This window comes from Myripristis murdjan, chromosome 24 (assembly GCF_902150065.1).
Source record: "Myripristis murdjan chromosome 24, fMyrMur1.1, whole genome shotgun sequence".
Classification (NCBI taxonomy): Eukaryota; Metazoa; Chordata; class Actinopteri; order Holocentriformes; family Holocentridae; genus Myripristis; species Myripristis murdjan.
In genome coordinates this window covers 11,482,021-11,500,799 of record NC_044003.1, presented here as the reverse complement: position 1 = coordinate 11,500,799, position 18,779 = coordinate 11,482,021, and the positions used below count along the sequence as shown (strand labels likewise).

The 18,779-nt window shown below is 40.9% G+C and overlaps 1 protein-coding gene across 1 annotated transcript in view; it reads right to left on the bottom strand.

Moving 5' to 3' along the window:
• Positions 1–16,509, bottom strand: part of otofa (otoferlin a) — a 91,588-nt gene extending 75,079 nt beyond the window's left edge. The window contains exons 1-2 of the mRNA XM_030047354.1: positions 16,202–16,509; positions 8,755–8,813 (exon numbers count right to left, since the gene is read on the bottom strand). Of these exons, the coding sequence (XP_029903214.1) occupies positions 8,755–8,813; positions 16,202–16,283 (141 nt within the window). The 5' untranslated portion in view covers positions 16,284–16,509. The remainder of the gene's footprint in view (positions 1–8,754; positions 8,814–16,201) is intronic.
• Between the last annotated feature and the right edge of the window lie 2,270 nt (positions 16,510–18,779).

Here is an 18,779-nt window from a genome sequence, read left to right as displayed (position 1 = left end):
CTGCAACAAGTATTAATACGCTGAAACAAGGCAGAATAAGGCTATTAATATTAGCTTAATTAATATCAGAAACAAGAGGGATTATCTCATCCCACTGGCAGAATTTTCCACTTGCTTAAAATGCATTTTAAGACTGAATATGAGACAAGTTGTCTTGTTAAGGAAGAGATTTTTGCAGTGTGTGTTGTCTTTTAACATTTTTATAGTTGAGTTTTGGTCTTTTGATGATGCCAACATCTGCAGTCCTGCACTTGTTTTTTTTTTTTTTTTTTTCCAGGCTTAGAGGTATGCTTAAAGGATAAAAGAGATGAGGGCAGACAGCTTACAGAAGCAGTAGGTAGTAAAGTGAAAGAAGACAGTATGTCCTTTCATTACAGCAGGCTTTACCAGCTAGCTCAATATACAGTATAATATTTGGGATTTTCTGGATGACTCAGGTCTTTCTTTGGCATTGTGTACAGCACAACAGAGAGTCCACCTCTGCAACGGTAAATTATTGAATGCCGGGGCTTCACTCTCCTACACATCTTGGCATTTACCTGCATTATTCAACATCCTTCAATAATATATTCTTTTTTTCTCTTTCTCCCTTACACTCCACATGCCAGTCAGTTTTACATAACTCTCTTGTTAGGTGAAAAACTTTGATCGTCTGACATCGGTGTGATTCATTTTCCACAGTTGAACTCAAAGTCTGTGAGATGCTTTACAGGTCGAGCAAGCTGCACTGTTTTCACTCTGGGTTAAATGAAACTCATTCAAAGCCTGAAGTGGGTGTCTCAAAGCACAGCAAAATTGTCTTTTTGGAGATATTGGTGCTTTTATTCTGTTTCATAGTGATTTTATACTAATACTGATTGTATGTTTTTGCTCTCTATCTAAATATTTGTCTGGTCTCCTTCCACGTTACATGAGGTCCTGTGTGGTTTTGTACCAGCCGAGGCCTCTCAGGCATGTTTCATGCTTGGCGATTAAGAGATTGTCCTACACATTGTGATTCTGATCTGATCTCGCCGCTGTGACAGGAGGAGCGTACTGGAAGACGGAAATAAAGTGAGCGATGAAAAACCGATCACATCAAATATCTGTCTCTCTACTCCATGTCCCGTCTTTTCTAAATTCCCTTTCTGTGTGGGTGTGTGACACTCTAGAGTCTAGATGAAACGGCATCTGTGATAAGCTGCGTCTGCTGAGAAACTCGATCCTGTCCGATTCACAGACCTCGCCAGCCCCCTTCCCTCTCACTTTACTTTTTTCCAATTGGACTGTCCATCCTGTCCTTTTATGTCCATGCCCGCTCTGTTTCTCACATGTCACTTTCCCTGCAAGCTCCAAAGTTTCCATAATGAACTCTGTAAATGTCCTTCTCTTTATTTCCTCATGGAGACGGCATCTTCTCTATTGTGATAGAGAGTCATCCTCCATGTATGGGACGGTAATTTATGTCAAATTAAAAAGCATGTGCTAAAACCTTATTGTCATTGGGCCTGTTAGAGTCTTTCATAGGCCAAGGTCAAATGATTGTTAAAGGAAGAGTTCACCCCAAAGCAGATATTTTCCCATTTACCCCCTTATGCAGTGATAGTTTCTATGTGATTTGGTGAGGCTTTCAGTTTACTGCCACCTTCTTTGTCGCCAGTGCAATGTGGCTAGCTGGATATTCATTTGTGGAGCTCAAACCATCAGAAATTTGCATGTGGAAATCTCAGCAGCAACAGCTCTTTCCAAAACCAAACACAAGGACACCTGATGTAATCCTCGCCCCTTGGAGGAGATGAGTTTTGCTGGGAACTATTTCCCAATTGGTTCTCTATCCATCTGCTCCCAGAGAATATGAATTAGAGGTGGATAGATAGGCTTTAATGTATTTTTAGAAGGCAATAGTTGCCAACACAACTCTTCATGGTGCTGAAAGATTGTGGCAAATTGGAAAACCTTACCAAATCACAAAGGAACTATCTAGATGGATAGACTACTTGGGTTAATATAGGAAAATAAATAAATATATTTTGTATTTTGGGTGAACTGTCCCTTTAAGCTTGTCAGAATCTCTCATATACTGATCTTATTAAAATTGGCCAGCCATGGTAAGCCAGCTGCCATTGCTGCTGCTTTATCATCAGGCACATGATTACAGTGTAAATATTAGAAAAGAAGAAGAAAAGCCCTGCAGATGCAGATTTCATACAGATTTTCTTCAAAACCCTGAATAGTTTCCCTGCAAAATAACTGTTGCCTGACATAAAATACCACAAAAACTGTTTTATTTTTATGTAAGAGTGAGTGCCAGTTTTACTAGATAGTGGATGCCACATTTTGGAATAAAACTGTTCTTCTTTTCTCTCAGCTGAATAAAAGCTCACAGTGAGTTGACAGGTACGGGAGACTTTTTTTTCAGTTAACTTATTGAAATCTGATATCTTTCAAGCTGGACTGAGTCTCAATAAAACTGCAATTAGCTCCCCAGTTTCTGCTGTGGAAGACCAGATGGTGCAGAGATAATGAACAATACACTTGTCAAGAAAGCTGCTCCACAACTCCTTAAAGTCAAGAAAATAGACGGTGTGTGCTGGTTCCTCCCCCGCACTTTAAAACTTTTATGCTGAGTTTATTTTTTCTTTAACACCAGAGGCTCTACTGTTTTAGTCTGGTACAGTGTCCTGAAAAAAAAAAAAAAAGAGAAATGCTCCATAACAATGGCAAAAAGACAAGTCCAAACAGCTTGTGACTAAGTTGTTTTCTTTCTTTTTTTTTTTTTAATTAAAAATTGTGCATTTCTAGAAGCCAAGAGGCTGTGAACTTGGCTGAAAATGGTTTGGACTCGGGGCTGAGCTGCCTCAACACAAAGCTCGTCACAAACAAACCTCCATAATGTTTACAGCAACCCACAGGGCTCTGATACGGCTTTATTTTCTCACCACTAAGACACCTGCAGAAGGTTTACAGCCATGTGTTGCTCACCTCCAGAATCATCCCACCTCTGTTCCAGCCAAACCCTGCTGCAGTTCATCTCATTTGTTAGAACGTCTTCACCAGGCAAGAAAATCTATCTCACTTCAGACCAGGTCTTTTTTTTTTTCCTGTCTGTCTCTGGGCCAAGCAGGATACAAGCAAAACTCAGGACAGAAATTTTGAGAGGATTATGAAGCTTTCACTCATTTGGCTGTGGCTAAATGTGTAGCAACTGGACAATATGAACTTTAAATGAAATCTTTTGATTGACTCAGTGTTGTGCTTTAATAAACCCCATACTGAAATTTGCACAGTCCAAGTTTTGTGTTCATTTAAGGGTCATCTTTTGTTTTTGCGTCACTTAAAATCATTTTGCAACTGACATTTCAAGGAATTTATTATCTCCCCAAAGCAACAGCGACTCAATTACTTTTTATTTTCAAATTTGCTGTGTGTATGACCCCTAGAGGAAGACTCCTATTGATTATAGTGACCCTTGTATGATGTCTCCTATAGTGCCACAAACCTGAGACCCTTAAGTGTACCGCACGTTGATGCACACACACATGTATGAGCTTGTACATGCACCATAGGCGTTTCGGTACGGACGGGGTCAGATATTTAAGTGCCTAGCGCACCTACCAAACGCACAACACCATGAACATCACCTCGGGAGATGAAAAATATTTTTTTTTAATATCTCCAGAATGAATCACCAGAGAGAGAGATACAGTTAGGTGTGTTATGTTGATGTGGGGGATTGCGTTTCTGAATTCTCTTGTTTTTGTTATTATTTTTCAAATGTTGTACTAATGTTTACTGAGACACCTAGTCACTCCTGAGAGGGCTCCATGAAACAGAGCAGTTACATGCTGATGCACATGGATGCCCGCTCACACACACACACACACACACACACACACACACACACACACACACACACACACACAGGTAGATGGATGCCACCATTTCTGGAGGGAATGTTTTATTTTTATTTTGTCCACGACACTCTGAAAAAGAAAAGCATTCCCCACAGAAACTGCGGTGACCATACCTTTGTTTGTGTGAGTCTGTATGTGTGTGTGTGTGTGTGTGTGTGTGTGTGTGTGTGCATATTTGTTCAATTTTGTCATTCTAAACATTACACCTGTAACGCAAAAGCAACGGTATCACCCTGTCAAACAAAAACACAAATCTATAAATGTAGTCTCTAGGAGGCTTTCTAAATGTAAATACCTGGGGAATATAGTTGTTTTTAGACATCTTTTAAGCCTCCCTGCAGTGCTGTGCAGGTGTGCTGCATTCACTCAGGGTATCATTTATTCAGTACACTCCGAGTTGGGGAAGCACCTCCCTGGAGCAGCCCCGAATCCCAGAAACTGATGAGGTTCATAAACTATTTTTAGCGCTGGAAATATTACAGCATGTGTCTACAGCAAGTCCGCAGACTATTGCTGCTCCTCTCCTCGCTCAGTAGAGCAGTGGTCAATAAGCAAAGGCAGGGAGTAACTACATACATTTACTCAAGTTCTGTACTTCAGTGCAAATTTGAAGCAGAAGAGTGCAGATCTCCACCAGGCGTGTCTGGGGGCAGGAGGGTGACGAACAGAAACTGCAGGACGGGCTGTGTGTCCAGAGTGTCTGCATGAGAGCATAAATTAACTGACCAAGGCATTTCAGCAGCTGGATGAAATTATTATTATTCAATGTTTTCAAACAACCACAAAAAAAAAAAAAAAAAAAAACAAGAACAAGAAACTCGATTGCAGCATCAAAAAGGTTTTTCAAAGGTTTTCAGTCATACAGTCATAACTGTGCACAAAAAATATTAGGCAGATAGTCACAGTGGTAGATTAACTGCAGACAGATACATGCATACATGATACACACGACTAAATGCATGATCCCCTCCAGGCTGCCACCTGGCACAGATAATTACTGAGTATTTCCATTTTGTGAGACTTTATACTTTAGATGTTCTACATCTACCTGAAGGCTGTAGTCACTAGTTCCTGTGCAGAATAAAAACATCAAGTGTGATGCACTGTTAGCCCTATAAAGCCTGAACTATGAAAGAATTGGCAGAAAATTCCATTTTTTTGAAATTGAACCCTTTATTTAGTCCAATAACAAAATGTAATAAATAAATAAATAAATAAAAATAAATAAATAAAAAAAATATGTCTTTATACGATTTTCTGTTGTACCATATATGATAGTACTTGAAGTGCCAATGGTATGGTCCAGGATGAACAGGGGAAGTGTCCAAAGTGTTATTTGATAACGTGTATCATATATGATACAAATGGCTTTATAGGGTTAAAGAGTAAACTGGCCAACAGAATATGGAGTTAGAACTGCAACATTAAAATATTTTTTAAAGGTAAATGCCTCAGTAATTTAGCTTTTTGAATGGACCCATCCATCACAATGACTATTTTTACAGTTTATCAATTACAGTTTATCAGTTGAACTATACTTTCATTAGCCAGCATCAGTTTCAAACTGATGAAAATGTGAGTTGGGTAATTTGAGTTTTATGTAATGTGGCTTCACCCTCCACCACCTTCCTGCTCTCAATTTTGCATACAATCAGCTTCCACCTGGGAGCCGAAACATCTCAGTCTGATGCTGAGCGAACACACACAGAACAAAAACATCACTCTAATCCCTGTCATACAGCAGACATTGACTCACATGAGCACCCATTTTTCCTGTAACACACTTGTCAAGGCAATCAGGGAAGGTTTCATGGACATTTCAAGGAAGTGACCTCAGTGTGGCCTCATCCTGCTCTCTGAGGTCAGCCAGACCACATACGTTAAGGTTTGGGTATCTATCAGGGCTTTCAGCAGCGAGGTAAGGTTGTTTTCTGAACATCCATCCACAACAACACAATGATTCTGAAACCCCCTCTGAGCATTCAGTGAATGCAACACTCTGGAAAAAAAAAGCCATGAAAAAGTCATGGGATTCAGCACTATGCGTTACGCAATCATGGCTGTCTCATTAAAAAGTTAGACTGTGCGTTCAGTTTAGGAGCTGGAACATAGCGTAAGAAGAAAATTAATGTATTCATTAGATTTGCATAATATTCCCTTTGCGCTGTCTGCATAGTTCAAATCTCTTCAAATCGTGCCTGTTAACGTTAAACCCAAACACAAACATATGCCTATACATCTTCTTGCTTGTGCACTCTCTCTCTCTCTCTCACACACACACACACACACACACTCAGGCAGAGTTGGCTAGGGGTAGAAAAAGCCCCTGTGGTTACGTCTTTGCAGGGCTTTCCATTCTTTGCTCCAGTTGTGTCTAACTAGTGAGGGGGAAGCCCGTGTGTGTGCTGCAGCTAAAAGCCAACCCCCACCCTGGAATGAATAATGAATACAGATTCCCCATCCAGTCTATCTGCACACTAGTTCAAAGGCAGTTGTGCTAGTCCATGCATAAAGCAACAAGACACACATCTCTAATGCTAATGGCCCTCAACTCCAGGGGCTTGGACTGAGCTTACTGAGCCATGCAAATGTTCCAAGTGCCATGGATGAAGACGTCAGATGAGGAAGATGTGACAAGGAATCGCTCCAGTGTTTGGGGGGCAGAGATCACAACAGTGCATGTGCATTTGGACACCAGCAGAGCATACACACACACACACACAAATGCAGAGTCCCACCCACGTTGGACGTGCTAACCGTCCCAGGGGAAGGCATTTCAAATGATGTTGAGCAATGCTAACAATCTCCCCAGCATTAAGGCTCGCAGGACCAAAGGGAGAGCATCGGGTAAAGCTGTCACATGAGATCACATGTCATCGCCGGCCACTCAGGTCCATTTCAGCTAACACTCAAGGATAGCATCATAAACACTCCCTTTTGTTTTCCTCTGCCTCTTTCATTTTACGCATAAAGTTTTAGAGGAATCACCCTTTCTGTAGGAAATATCTGTGCAGGCTCGCATGTAAACGGTGTCGAGTATTTTGGCCGTTTTCCTGATTGGACGACAAACAAAAGTACTGCTTATCAGAAAAGGAAGTCGCACTCTTTGTGTGAACCCATTAAAGGAAAAAAAAATGTGTTTTTCTCTGTAAAAGCAAGCAGCACAACTCAGAGCCAGAGTCTTTTTTTTCCAAAAAAAAAAAAAAAAAAACGAAGTATGGTGCTCTCTTTTTCCTTACGTTTTCCTTGATATTATCCTGTCACACCTATAAATTTCTTCCATCGCTCATGTCTCACTTCATCCTCTCTCATCCTCCCTGCCCCATGTCAGCCCTATATGACTTATGACTCTATATCTAAATCCACTGAGGTGTTTTCCCAATCCGACAAATCTCCACAGGAATCTCACTGGGAACATTTCCCCACATCCCACAGTAGGACAGTGAAAAACAACCAACCAACCAGCGTTAGCAGCGCCCCAACAAAAGTCTAGAAGGCATATCCAGTTCCATGTCCTGCCTGTGAATAATGGAATCTGTTAGACACTAAAGTATTTGGGGAAAAAAAAATCACTTCCAAAGAGTTCATTTTCACCGCTGTCTAATTTAGGTGGCAAAACTTTGGCATCATTCTCTCTCTCTCCTCTTCCACTTGGGTGCTAACTCTGCCTCCCCACAGCGGCGGGGAGTGGAGTGTCGACTTTAATCACACCGGAGCAAGTGTTCAATGACACGCATGGGTGAAGGCCTCTGCCTCCGCCTCCTCTCTCAGGCCCTGATCGGCCATCAGTGAGAGGACCATTAGACGATATTAGGCAGGACATGGCCCATTTACAATTGAGAACCACTAGGATTTTGGTTAAGTGTAATAATGACGCGCTTGCAGGAGGAACTGACTGGGAAATTGAAGGGCTGCAATTATTAGCTCAAGTGAAAGTGCTGCCTTCTCTGGGAGTTAAATTCAAAAGAAGGTTAGAGTATTATTGTGCACTTTTCAGACTGTAAACAGGCTAATACAATAGAATGAAAGCATTATAAAATGAACTTTACCAACAAGCACCATAATAATATAATTACTTTGTTATTTCCAGGCAAAAAACACAGTTTTAACTGATGAGTGTCTCATCTTGGCCTGGCCCACTCACATGATCTGATGAGCCAGTAACATCACAAGGTGAGGTTTTGTTTCCATTTTAGCTCGTAACACCAAAGCTTTATTTAAAATGTGACTAAGTAAGCTTATGTCTAAATCTATTAGTGATTTTTTAAAAAAAATTAATCGGAGTCCACATTTAGATAAATAACAAAAATATACCCAACTACAGTGACTGTAACAAATGGCTCCCCACTTCTGCTGATTAAGGCAAAATGTGGAGGGTTAAAGTTCAGTCCAAATTGGCAAGAAATGGAAACTGCAAGGTGGTAGTTTCCACCAAGTGGAAAGATAATTGCTCCCTGATCATTATCACAGTAGAAAACTGCATGACAGAGGAATTAATTTAGAATTTTAATTATTTTTCTGTCTTATCTTGTGACCCATCCGTGATGGGATTATAACACACCAAAAACACATTTAATCAACAAATGATTACAATCACTTCCTGTAACTGATAGCAAGGAAGCTTTTAAACAACATTTGTATCACTTAAGCCAAGATAAATATTTCATATAAATGTTAAAGAGCATAAAGATAAGGAGCCATTGTCCGCCCCGAAGCGGCCTGTGTCAAGGTACAGGGGCAAGAATCCCAGATTGAAGTTGGGCGCACAGCAATCGTTATCTTTTATATAATGGAACACAAACATATTTTTCACAGCCACATCCCATTTTTATCATGCTGAGCAAATAAACATGTTACTGACCTCATTAAAGTTGGCTACCTCCTCACAGTTCTCTGCAATACGGCTGTAGAAGGACAAACCTGAAAGGTAAGGAGGATGCTGGAGGTTAGAAACAGTTCAATAGTCTATTAAAATCAAATGGCATGGAAGTTATTCTCATATTAATGTACCTAGGTGGGTGGACAGTGGAGCATGATCCATTTATGCAAGACAAATGTGGGTGAAACAGTGCTCACAAGCAATTATGATCATTTGTTTCAATCCACTTGGAGTATAAGAGGTTACTTGAGGGGCTCTAGAAGTTGTTTGATGTGATTATCTTCATTTTCTCACTGTGGGGCAAAACCCACCAATGTGGCACTCCAGTCGAGTTTCAAAAACAACAACAACAACAAACAACAAAGACTCGCTCGCAAGCATAATTTGATACTTGTTGAATATGCGACTCTCTTGATATCTCTATTAGCAAACATTGACATTCGTCTAAAATCTATTTGTAAGATTAAAGCTTGGTGTTAAAGACAAATGCGACAGGCTTTGTGGAGCCACTGGAGACGAAATACAATTGCAGACAAATAAATGGTTACGATATGACTCATAATGACCCTGAATGTGATGAGAGAGCGAGAGAGAGAGAGAAACTCAGCTGAATGGCTTCAGATACACAGTGCAACAGGAATAATGCGAAACTAATCAGCATTCTGTAAAGGTCACACACAACAGAGAAAACACAGTGCGATAAAGTGAAACTAATAATTTGTTTGTGCAGCATGCACTCAAAGCATCATTGCAAATGCTGCGTTTGACCTTTACACATATTAGAGTTTACCTGGACAGGGAGAGTTGATTTACAATACACATTTCATTACATTGTATATGGGTGGTAGGTAGAACCCTGGAACAGTGGTTTCAAAATGGGGTTTTTTGACCCTTAGAGGTCCTTGAGAGGCTTTCAGGAGGTCGTCAGTAAAATAAGGAAGAGTTTAATTCCTCTGTGTGAGATTCAAATGTTACAATACCAAACGGACAAACAAACAAATACATATGCAAACAAGCAAATAAGAGAATATTTTAACATTATGAGTTAATGCCATCACTTTGAATTTGATTGTGTTCAAGTATGATATGTTAACAGTTTAATGATTAATACTTGCTACAATATGCTGTGATTTTGCACTGTAGAGTGAGATTTGAGTAAGGAGGAGGAGGAGGAGGAGGAGGAAGAGGAGGAGGAGGAGGAGGAGGAGGACTAAATCTGGTCTACATTCATATCAGAGTCCCTATAGGGCAAAATCACTTCAAATTTGGGCCTGCCACCTCATGAAATCAACTTAGGGGGCCTGAACATGAAAATGTTTGAAAACCCCTGGCAAAGAGCTTAGAGAAGCTATCTTGTGGCTTGAGGGTTGCTCAAGTATAGCTCCCTGAAATGGCAAAAAAAAAAAAAAAAAAAAAAATGAGGGTGAGGAAACTGAATGAAAATCACTCTCCTTTGAGCAAGGCACTGAAGCTGAGACTGCTGCAGTGGAGCCGATCAGATGAATGCATGTGAGAATGAATAATATGTCAAATGTGAAGCAGTGCACCGGCTAAAATAAAAGTTCAGTCCAAAAATTCAGTCCTATCAGCAGACATAGCTCTGGGATGACCTTGTGGTTACACAGGAGTGGATTAATGGAAAGAGCCATCCATACAAACACACAGTAAATGTGTTTTTAATTTAACCTTACCATTACATGCTGCACAGTTTTTACAACATAATCAGCAATGAGCCAGTCATTTCTACAGCAAATTATCATGTCACTCACTGTAACCTAATACACCCATCTGTGCTGCTGTCTGTACTCAGCTGGTTGCTTTGTGATGCTCATGAATAGTACTGAACCATTGTGTGTGTGTGTGTGTGTGTGTCTGCCCTTGGTTTGCTTTATGTGTCTAAGGCTTTGTGTGGGTGTTCATGCCTCAGTGCATGTGGACAAGATGATATTCACTTGTACACACATATAGACACGCGCGCGCGCGCGCACGCGCGCGCACACACACACACACACACACACACACACACACACACACACACACACACACACACACACAAGTGCACACATATAGACATACAAAGGTAATTAGAGCACCTGTCAGTCCAATTGTGATAACGTAATTAATTGTTTGACCAGGAAAAAATAGATTGTGCTGCCTTGTCTTTTTTTTGCACTGAATTTATAAACACATAAAACAACTTTACTGCAGAGACACTGGGTCTATGAGAAAAGAAGAAACAAGGGTTTGATTAAATATTCAATGGGAGCTCCTGTTCAATGTGTGGATTCTACATTTATTCCCTGCAGCTGATGTTTATCTGTCCTGCTCCTGACTCAAACCTTTTTGGGTGCATGCTCAATTTGCCTTTATCTATACAGTTTTATGAAGCTCTGCAGCTGATGTGGTGGAGGCGTGACTTTGATATGGTCTATAAAAATACTATAAAAATAGTTTGTGCAGAAATCTTTGACTGGATACTCAGATCTTATCCCTGATCTCAGCAAAAATCAGCTGAAGTTTGAGGTGTGAAAGTCATCAAAAATGCAATCAAAATGAAAAATTGAAAGGATCTTATGGCTCATACAGCTTCTTCAGCAAGATTATCTCTACATACATGGGGTTCGCTTGTTCTCACACAGCCCATTTATGTCTTATCATCAGTTTTTCTCATCAATCCCACCCTCAATCTTAAATGTCCCTTGAAAAATCTTTAAAAAATGAATAGCCCCTAAAATTTCAGAGAGGTAGACAATACATTCCTCCTACGTAACTCAAAATATAGGCATTGCTGACACGCCACTCTTTTCATCCAGGCAGCAGAGATGTGGGTTTGGGAAAGTAGATCATATGAAGCTTACATAAGGTGCTCCAGCACCAAGCCAAAACAACACACTGCTAATCAGGTTGCCTTCTGGCCTTGGTAGAAAAGAGTGAGAATATAACCAGTTGAAAAACAGTGGGCAGAGGCATTGAAAGAGACTTTTTTCTAAGGAAAAGAAATAGAGGCACAGGATCGTCAATACTAGGGCTGTACAGTTTTGTTAGACTGATATGAAAGGGGTGAAAGACGAGACTCACACTAATGAATAGAAACCGGTCAAGGGTGCACACAGGCGCTCTCAAGTTTCTCCTCAATTTCATCTGGATTTTGGAAGGGTCGCGGCAAAAAGTGGAAAAGTGGAAGACACTTTATTGCTCTTTCATTATGTGCTGTGCGTGTTATTTGCTGTAATCAGAGCTCCCCTGGCACTGAGCATCTCATCTTTGTTGCTCCATTCTGTGCTTTGATTTTGCCTCTTCTCCTGACCCATTTAGGAGCCGGACGGGGGATGCTGCACTTCCCAGACACCACAGTTTAAACTAAACCTGCAGTAATTGTCTGTTCCAGCAGAGGACATGAGGAAAAAATCTCCAGCAAGGAGTTCAGAAGACATATGTGCAGTGCTCAGGCCCCTGCTTTAGTCCTTCAGCCAGAGCAGACTGGGAACTAAAGAGACAGAAACAAGTTGTCCAAGGAAGAAATTGTCCAAGTGAATGCAAAAGACTGATGGTTAGGAAGCAGGCCGATAAGGGGAGGGGCTAAAACTTGCTTCATAAACTAGGCAAGCTGAAATTGAATATCTTAAAATAGTAATTCTGACTTTCTCCCACCAAGGCAGAAATAAAGCTTTAATTTCTCATTTAGATCTGATATACACTTCCCACATTATTCTGTGTTAGTTCTCCTGCAGGCTACTGTTCAGAGACTTGGCATTACCATCAAGAGCCTGTTCTCTGATAAGGCCAAGAGCAGCGAATTACTCTTTGAACAGAATCTAAAAGATAGACAGAAAATGTGAGCATCCATTAAAGACTTTCTTCTTGAGCAAGTGGTTCTCGAACTGGGGGTTGGGACCCCCCGGGGTGTTGTTAGGTAATCTTTGTACGTGAGTAGGCACTGGTTTGTTTTCAGGGGTCATGGGCCAAACACATTGAGAATCGCTGCTCCAGAAGATATCAGAAACCATTTAACTTTTTCCTAATAATTGTGCAAAGTGCAGTGGCAAAGTTTTGCCATCTGGTTGCCAGCTTTGGCGATGCCAGAATACCATGTTCCCATTTTCTGTTTCTGCAAACCAAGAAAATACTTTGAAGTATCAACATTTCTGAACCAAAAATACATCACACATTAACAATTACACTTATAACCAATGTGGTGGAGCCTGCGTTGGTGTCATGTGACTGTCATGTGACTGCTTGTTAGCTGCTTTAGTCACTTTTGTTTGCTTTGATAGCTCCAAAGCTACTTGGTTTGGGTTAGGACAGGTTGTGGTTAACGTTACAAAACATAAGCGAATGTTTGCTAATATTGGACAAAATCTAGCATAATTTCTCACTGAACACAGGACTTGAACTGCGGTCTGCAAAAGCAAAGTCCACCCCACCCGCCTCCTAATGTGTTTTTTGTTCGTTTTATGTCATGCCATGAAACTTGAAAATATGACATTTCAACATGGTTTGTAGAGGTAAAACACCGGCATTATTTTCATGTGACTGGGCTGGTTTTAACATTTTGCACACAAAGAATGAAAGAGGAATAATTCATAAACAAGCAGCTTGTTAACAAATCGTTAACAAGTTCCCAATTCACAATCAAGTACTGTACAGTAAGTGAATGATAAATGACATAAGAATAGATTACTGGACACCATGTTAATGTTAGACAGCATTATTACTTCCTGGATATCTGTCAGTCTGCATTGCATTTACTGCACCATTCCCAGTTAACTCTGAATAAGGTGGTAAATGGCACAAAATCAATTACTTTCTAGTTACTATTAGTTACTATTTTTGTGTGCCTTTAAGTAAAATACTGACTGAGTATAGAGTACTAGTAATAGAGTACTATTAATGCACCATTACTTCATTATTATTTTACCAATTGTTACATTTTTTAGTCCCTTTATGTATATATACATACTGCTAAGATGTCATGAAATAATGATATATTTGTAGTAATACCTTGGTAGTTATTTATGAGCTGTGAATGGGATTGCACTGTTTTACCTGAGGGGGTTCGACCCATGATGACGCATTACTAGTTTCAGCTTTACTATGATGCACTACTTTATTTATGAGAATGCATTAACAGTAGCTAACATAGAGGTAATGAGGACATAAGTTGTTATTGATTATATGCCACGTAACATCTTACTCAGAGTTAACCAAGACAGTCGCATTAAGAAAGAGGTGATAATGCAGATTAACAGATATCCAGGAACTAATAAGTAGACACGGGTTCATCAGCATCTAACAGTCTGTTTTCAAGTAACATTATTATTATCTACTAAACAGTAAATGATGATTATTCAGCAGCTAGTTGTCAACTGTTTGTTAACAAGTACTTTATTGTTGCTTTGATTCTCACTCATTTCCTTGGTGTCTACTCAGGATTTTGTGTACCTTACTATGATAAAGCGTTATTTCTTGCTTGCTTTAGTCATTGTTCTTGGTGTCATATAATACCCAACCTACAGGAGCCTTAACTGGCCAGGGAATTCTCCAGGCCTCTTTATGGCTCCTCATATCACCGTTTGGATGAAATTAGCACACTGATTTATGGGTTTTATTTTCCGGAGATATTTGTGATGTCCAGTTTCGAGTTATCGCTGCCTTCTTAGCTACCAATTTAAGTTTCTTTGTGTTCACACGCCTGTCAGACACAACATGTGAAGTGGATCTTAGTTACGTAACATCGCCCCACCTGCCTCCACAGCGGGGCAGGGGAGCTTCCTGACAGAGCCCTTCCTCTCCAGACAGGAAGTTCTCTGAGCTGAAAGCACTCAGGAAACTCTGCTGACAGCCTGCAGGGAAAAGCCAACAAGGCTGTCAACAGCATCTCAAATGAGCATCTGACAGAAATGAAAGCGATGGGGGAGGCCACACTGAGTGAAGTAAACAAATGAAAAGCTGCAAAGTATACCGTATAAAACCATTTTGGAATGATTAAATCTTCAAAAACTGATCTGTTTTTTGATACAAAGATCTGTTTTACTGTAATGGACTTGGGTGATGGCGAGTAGAGGAAAACACAAAGACGGACACAATATGTGAATACAGAGGGCACATGAGGAAAATGTAGTTGTTCCAATAACACTGGCTATAGCAATAACAGGCTATTAAAGAGGAGGTGGAACTGCAACAACAATTGGACCATATGGGAGCGAGGAAACGATCTAATCCTTGATTTGGATGACATGGTTCATGGAGTATCAAGACCCTGGTGCATTTGCTCATTTGCTGCAGAAACTGAGAGAGAGAGAGAGAGAGAGAGAGAGAGAGGCACTGGTGGAAGCACTTAACAGAAATCAAGATGCGACATGTGTCAGCTGTCACACACTGAACTGCTCGCTCTCCAAGGTGCTGAAATACACACACACACACACACACACACACACACACACACACACACACACACACACACACACACACACACACACACACACAGGCGCGCGCACTATCGATGTATCATATAATCCCACTGAGTTTATTCCGCCTCTCTCTATCAAGCCGCCCTCTCGCCTCCCCGTGTGTTGGTTCAGAGAAAACACACACACACACGCACTGTGGTGATAAGTTGTTTTCTCTGAGCCGCAGGATGCAGCGTCCCGGCCGGGGACCGCACGGCTGCGCTGCAGAAGAGTTGTAAAACGCGAAATAACAGCTATGGATTTGCAATTTCCCCCGAGGGAGCGAGAGGGGAAAACCCCGGATCGATTAATATCCTGCTTTTTGGTCAATTGTAAGCGCTTGGCTATTTCACTGGCCACTTTGCCGCGGGCTTCGGGAGCTACAGCAAAAAAAAAAAAAAAAAAAAAAAAAAAAAATCTAAGGACATCAAGTGGAACATCACGAATCACGAAATCACAACGAAATCAGTGTAACATAACTGTAATATTACCTCGCACTATGATTTGTTTATGGTAATCAGCCAGTTTATGGTGACTTCACCTACTGCTCTTTTTTAAAATCTCTATACCACTAGGCTATATAGACTAACATAATATTCCTATAGGCACGGACAAGTGGAACACACAAATCACTGTAATATTACTGTGACATTTCCACGGACTTTTAGTGTGATTATGACATTAAACAGCAGTATTTAGTGACTTCATAGCACCTAATTCTCTTTTTTAATGATTTATGGTATGCAGAATATATTTATAGGCACTTTTATCACAATATTCATTTGGGAGATAAGACATAAAGGAAACTTGAGACGCAATAGAAACGCTCTGATTTATTTGGGTCCGGGACCGGAGACCCAGCGGGAGTTCCCCCAACTTTTTACGCAGCCAGGATCGCCGATGAACCCCGTCCAGTTCCCCTGCTTCAAATCAGGGCAGATCACATGCAGAGTGATTTGATGCCAAAAGAGCCACCCTACCTCTGAATGTAACTTTGGCGATCCTGTCTCCCTTCCCCCGAAGGTAGGCGACTGTCTTCAGGTGAACCACGAGAGCCATCATCAGTACCCGCTGGCAGGAGGAGTGATTTTTACTCCACACAAATCAAACTTGAACAGGTTAGGTGCCGTCTGTGTTCAGTGCTCTGTAGATAAGCCTCTCATCGCATCCTGATTCGGTAAATCAAAGAAAACAGAAAAGGTTTTCCCATTCTATAAGCAGCATCAGTACTCCTGTTTTTTGTGTCTCACTGGAAGAAAAGATGTGTGAATTATTCATAGGCTCCAGTTATATGTTATCCTGCTCTACGCGCCGTGGCTGCTGGGTCTATCGCGCATCTCCGGGGTTGGCACTTGGTGTTACTCTGCTTGTTACGGAGGAAAGGGCGGGGGGACAGTGGTACAGCTCTAGTATGAGGAAGGGGGAGGGTGTGGGGAATGCTTTGACTGTAAAAAAAAAAAAAAAAAAAATCAACACAGCCCAATCTTGGGCTTTGTTGTAGTGCCTTCATTGTTTCAGCATGAAGCATGCGCCTTCGCAGCTCTGTTTCCATTTTCTCATCATGCAGTCGGCTAAATAAGCAATGCAGCATAGTAAAATATATTCAAATATATCTGAGATTCATAGGATATTAGTTTAAGTCGAGCCAAAAAGCCAAAAACTCAGTCAGTTCAATCCTGGCGCAAAAATAACTGTATTATGCCGAGAAAAGGGACTTGTAATTTGTTTGCGTAGAATGAAGAATTTAATTTATAATCTAATTTATAGTCAAATTTTAGCATTTAGCATTTTATGGTGTGTTTCATCTCTTCTAACTTTGTTCATTGTTTTGTTGTACATTTTTTAAAGAAGCATTTCCCTCTGAAATGTATTGTGGGGTTATGGAGTTATTCCTCGTCAGGACAGATGCTCTGTGGCCGTGACGGTTGCCAGGCAACTCAGTGTTGCCCTTTGGGTCTCTTGAGATGAGGGAGGCAGAGGTCAGAGGTCAGATGAGCTTTGCCATTTGTTCCCGCCTGGTGCTGGGCAGCGGTCGATGTCTGCTGGCCTGCTAACCTGGGATGGAAGAAATGGCGCTCTGATCACCCACATCATCCTGGTGAGATGCTGACATGGAAACATCTGTGACAATAAAATGCCAGCAGGTAGATTAAGATGCATCAGTGGTTCCAAAATTTGGGTACAAGTACCGCCAATGGGTGTCAGGGATAATAAAAAAAATGTTTTATTTGCAATATTATTTTACTTCATTAGATATCAGCAGTGAGAGAATGCCAAAAAAAAAAAAAAATGATGGTCTTGATTGTATGTGCCACTCCAAGGAAGAGTTCTTCATTAAACCGTTCTATTTCTAACAACAAACATTTTTCAGACAGAGTTTCTTGGGCCAAAACCATATCGAATTAGAATCTGTGGCGCTGTGTGTTTCTTCAAATGAAAAAGTTTGCAGGGCCCGCTTTGACACAATTCTTCAGGATGTTTGGAAAGATATTTGGAACAAGAACATTGGCAATGGTAAGTTTGATACTGAAATCCAATTTCACCTCATGGCGTATAACAAGGAACAGATTAAACTGTGCTGTCAGGGTACCAGGTGCCGGGTGCAGTGGCCCCATGCAGACATCTTGTGAGGGGAAACTTTCAGAAATGCCCCTGTCAGGTATTAGTCGTGCAGTGCATGGAGCCATGGCCAGCAGCAAGCAGTCCCTCCAACAGCACCGCAATGCTCCTGCACCTAGAAGAACCAGTGAGGTGATATTAATTTGAATTCCTGTGTTTTCTCTTCTTAATAAAACACTGTTTGCTTTCCTTTTATTCTCTTATAAACCATTCTAAGCTGCACGTTTTTGTATGAGAGGTGCTCTAAAAATAAACTCATTCATTTTTATTATTATCATAATTGTAGCAGGCTTGGTCCCACACCTGGGCCTTGGGCACAGCCTCCTCGTTTCACTTTGATGTGGGCGCTGACCGTGACACTGCGCTCAAAACCTTCAGTCAAGGCACATTCAGCACTGCGGTTGCGATGCTGTGCAGGACTTTAAGCCGAGCTCAACTTTGAAGTAAATTTGCCAGAATTCTGTTTGGAAGCCATATCTAACAAGAAATTCAGAACTGAGGAGCCTCCAGGATCTGAGTTCCCTCTACAATTTGTGTTTCTGTTCACTGAATTGAGTCCCCCTATAATAAGCCATTATCTTGTCAGCCAAGCTAATTAAATGCCTTTTTCGGCAGCTCTCCCATATAACACTGGAAGAGACACAAAAACAGCAGAGGAATCACACAGATGCAGTTCCCAGTGAGATACCCACAGGAGAAGATCTGTTTCAGAGAGAATATATAAGTATCTTTAGCTCAGCTGGATTTCAACTTACATTCTGAGATGGTCCCGAATGACAGGATCTCAGACACACACAGGACCGTATAGGCTTTGGATGCACACTCATAAAAGCCTTGCATAAACCCTAGAGCTTTTTGAATTTCACCATCATTTACAGAAACAATATGTGCATTATTGATTAATTGCTGTAGGATGAATAAGTAATAGTGTTGTAATGG